This window comes from Oncorhynchus tshawytscha, unplaced genomic scaffold (genome assembly GCF_018296145.1).
Source record: "Oncorhynchus tshawytscha isolate Ot180627B unplaced genomic scaffold, Otsh_v2.0 Un_contig_1312_pilon_pilon, whole genome shotgun sequence".
Classification (NCBI taxonomy): domain Eukaryota; kingdom Metazoa; phylum Chordata; class Actinopteri; order Salmoniformes; family Salmonidae; genus Oncorhynchus; species Oncorhynchus tshawytscha.
This window is the reverse complement of record NW_024609628.1, coordinates 1-2,500: the sequence shown is the minus strand read 5'-3', so window position 1 is coordinate 2,500 and position 2,500 is coordinate 1. Positions and strand designations below refer to the sequence as shown.

The 2,500-nt window shown below is 43.6% G+C and overlaps 1 protein-coding gene across 1 annotated transcript in view; it reads right to left on the bottom strand.

The window, feature by feature from the left end:
- Positions 1-1,605, bottom strand: part of LOC121845325 (GRB2-related adapter protein-like) — a gene marked incomplete at its 5' end in the record, with an annotated part of 11,961 nt that extends 10,356 nt beyond the window's left edge. The window contains 2 exon segments of the mRNA XM_042316465.1: positions 1-90; positions 1,524-1,605. The exon segment at positions 1-90 is cut by the window's left edge and continues 8 nt beyond it. Coding sequence (XP_042172399.1) covers positions 1-90; positions 1,524-1,601 — 168 coding nt within the window.
- Between the last annotated feature and the right edge of the window lie 895 nt (positions 1,606-2,500).

Sequence of the window (2,500 nt, the reverse complement as noted above, 5' to 3'; positions counted from 1 at the left end):
TAACAGACTAATGTAGTTCTCGGGGACGTAGCCTCGCCTCCCGTGGAGTTCTGCCATCATCCAATTAGGATCCTCATCCATCTCTGTCACCTAGAGAGGTTAGAGGTCACAGGTCAGAGGCTGGAGCATGGAGGTCAGGTTACGGTTGCAACTGGAAGGAATCTTTAAGGATGTTCTTCAATTTAACCATTGATAATGTTTTGATCTATCCCTTACTGTAATCCTGTGGAGAATGTTTCCATCTATCCCTTACTGTAATCCTGTGGAGAATGTTTCCATCTATCCCTTACTGTAATCCTGTGGAGAATGTTTCCATCTATCCCTTACTGTAATCCTGTGGAGAATGTTTTGATCTATCCCTTACTGTAATCCTGTGGAGAATGTTTCCATCTATCCCTTACTGTAATCCTGTGGAGAATGTTTTGATCTATCCCTTACTGTAATCCTGTGGAGAATGTTTCCATCTATCCCTTACTGTAATCCTGTGGAGAATGTTTTGATCTATCCCTTACTGTAATCCTGTGGAGAATGTTTCCATCTATCCCTTACTGTAATCCTGTGGAGAATGTTTCCATCTATCCCTTACTGTAATCCTGTGGAGAATGTTTCCATCTATCCCTTACTGTAATCCTGTGGAGAATGTTTTGATCTATCCCTTACTGTAATCCTGTGGAGAATGTTTCCATCTATCCCTTACTGTAATCCTGTGGAGAATGTTTTTGATAACGTTCATTGTCATTCAGCAATTTTCTAAACCTGAAAATGAGTCTCTTCTGCCCAGTGCTCTGCCTCTGTTCTCTTCTGTTCTGTACTGTAACGTAGTCATCTGTCCTTCACAGAACGATCACACACTATTCCCTCATCTGTCCTTCACAGAACGATCACACACTATTCCCTCATCTGTCCTTCACAGAACGATCACACACTATTCCCTCATCTGCCCTTCACAGAACGATCACACACTATTCCCTCATCTGTCCTTCACAGAACGATCACACACTATTCCCTCATCTGCCCTTCACAGAACGATCACACACTATTCCCTCATCTGTCCTTCACAGAACGATCACACACTATTCCCTCATCTGTCCTTCACAGAACGATCACACACTATTCCCTCATCTGCCCTTCACAGAACGATCACACACTATTCCCTCATCTGTCCTTCACAGAACGATCACACACTATTCCCTCATCTGTCCTTCACAGAACGATCACACACTATTCCCTCATCTGTCCTTCACAGAACGATCACACACTATTCCCTCATCTGTCCTTCACAGAACGATCACACACTATTCCCTCATCTGTCCTTCACAGAACAATCACACACTATTCCCTCATCTGTATTAGTTCTGTTCATCTTCAGTATCACGCATGCACGCACACACACACACACACACACACACACACACACACACACACACACACACACACACACACACACACACACACACACACACACACACACACACACACACACACACACACACACACACACACACACACACACACATACCCACCTTCAGTATCTCTCCTTTCTGGAAGCTGAGCTCGTCTCGTTCTTTTGCTCGGAAAGAAAACACGGCTACAGCCTCCATGATGGAGAGAGAGAAAGAAAGAGAGAAAGAAAGAGAGAAAGAAAGAAAGAGAGAAAGAAAGAAAGAAAGAAAGAAAGAAAGAAAGAAAGAGAGAAAGAGAGAAATAGAGAAAGAAAGAAATAATGAGAGAGAAAGAAAGAGATTTAAGGGTAGAGAGAACGTGATGTGGAAAAGAGACAATAGTGAAGATGGTAAAAGGGAGAGAAAGATGGAGGGGAAGATGTGTAAAAGAGTAGAGAGAACAGGAGAAGAGAGGACTGTTCCGTCTGTCAGGAGGCAAGAAATGGCAGAGTAGAGAGAGATGTGTGATGCCATGTCCTTGATTACGTCTGTTCATTAGTTAATGAGAGCTCTCTCTCTATTCATATCTGTTTGTTCTACTGACTGAGCGGGGTGTGTGTCTGTGATTACGTCTGTTCATTAGTTAATGAGAGCTCTCTCTCTCTGTTCATATCTGTTTGTTCTACTGACTGAGCGGGGTGTGTGTCTGTGATTACGTCTGTTCATTAGTTAATGAGAGCTCTCTCTCTCTGTTCATATCTGTTTGTTCTACTGACTGAGCGGGGTGTGTGTCTGTGATTACGTCTGTTCATTAGTTAATGAGAGCTCTCTCTCTCTGTTCATATCTGTTTGTTCTACTGACTGAGCGGGGTGTGTGTCTGTGTGTGTGTCTGTGTGTGTGTCTGTCTGTGTGTCAATGTGTGTCTGTGTGTCTGTGTGTGTGTCTGTGTGTGTCTGTCTGTGTGTGTATCTGTGTGTGTGTGTGTGTGTGTCTGCGTGTGTGTGTCTGTGTGTGTGTCTGTATGTGTGTCTGTGTGTGTGTGTCTGTCTGTGTGTCTGTGTCTGTGTGTCTGTGTGTGTCTGTGTCTGTGTGTGTTAGGTATAGTTAGGTTAGTGTT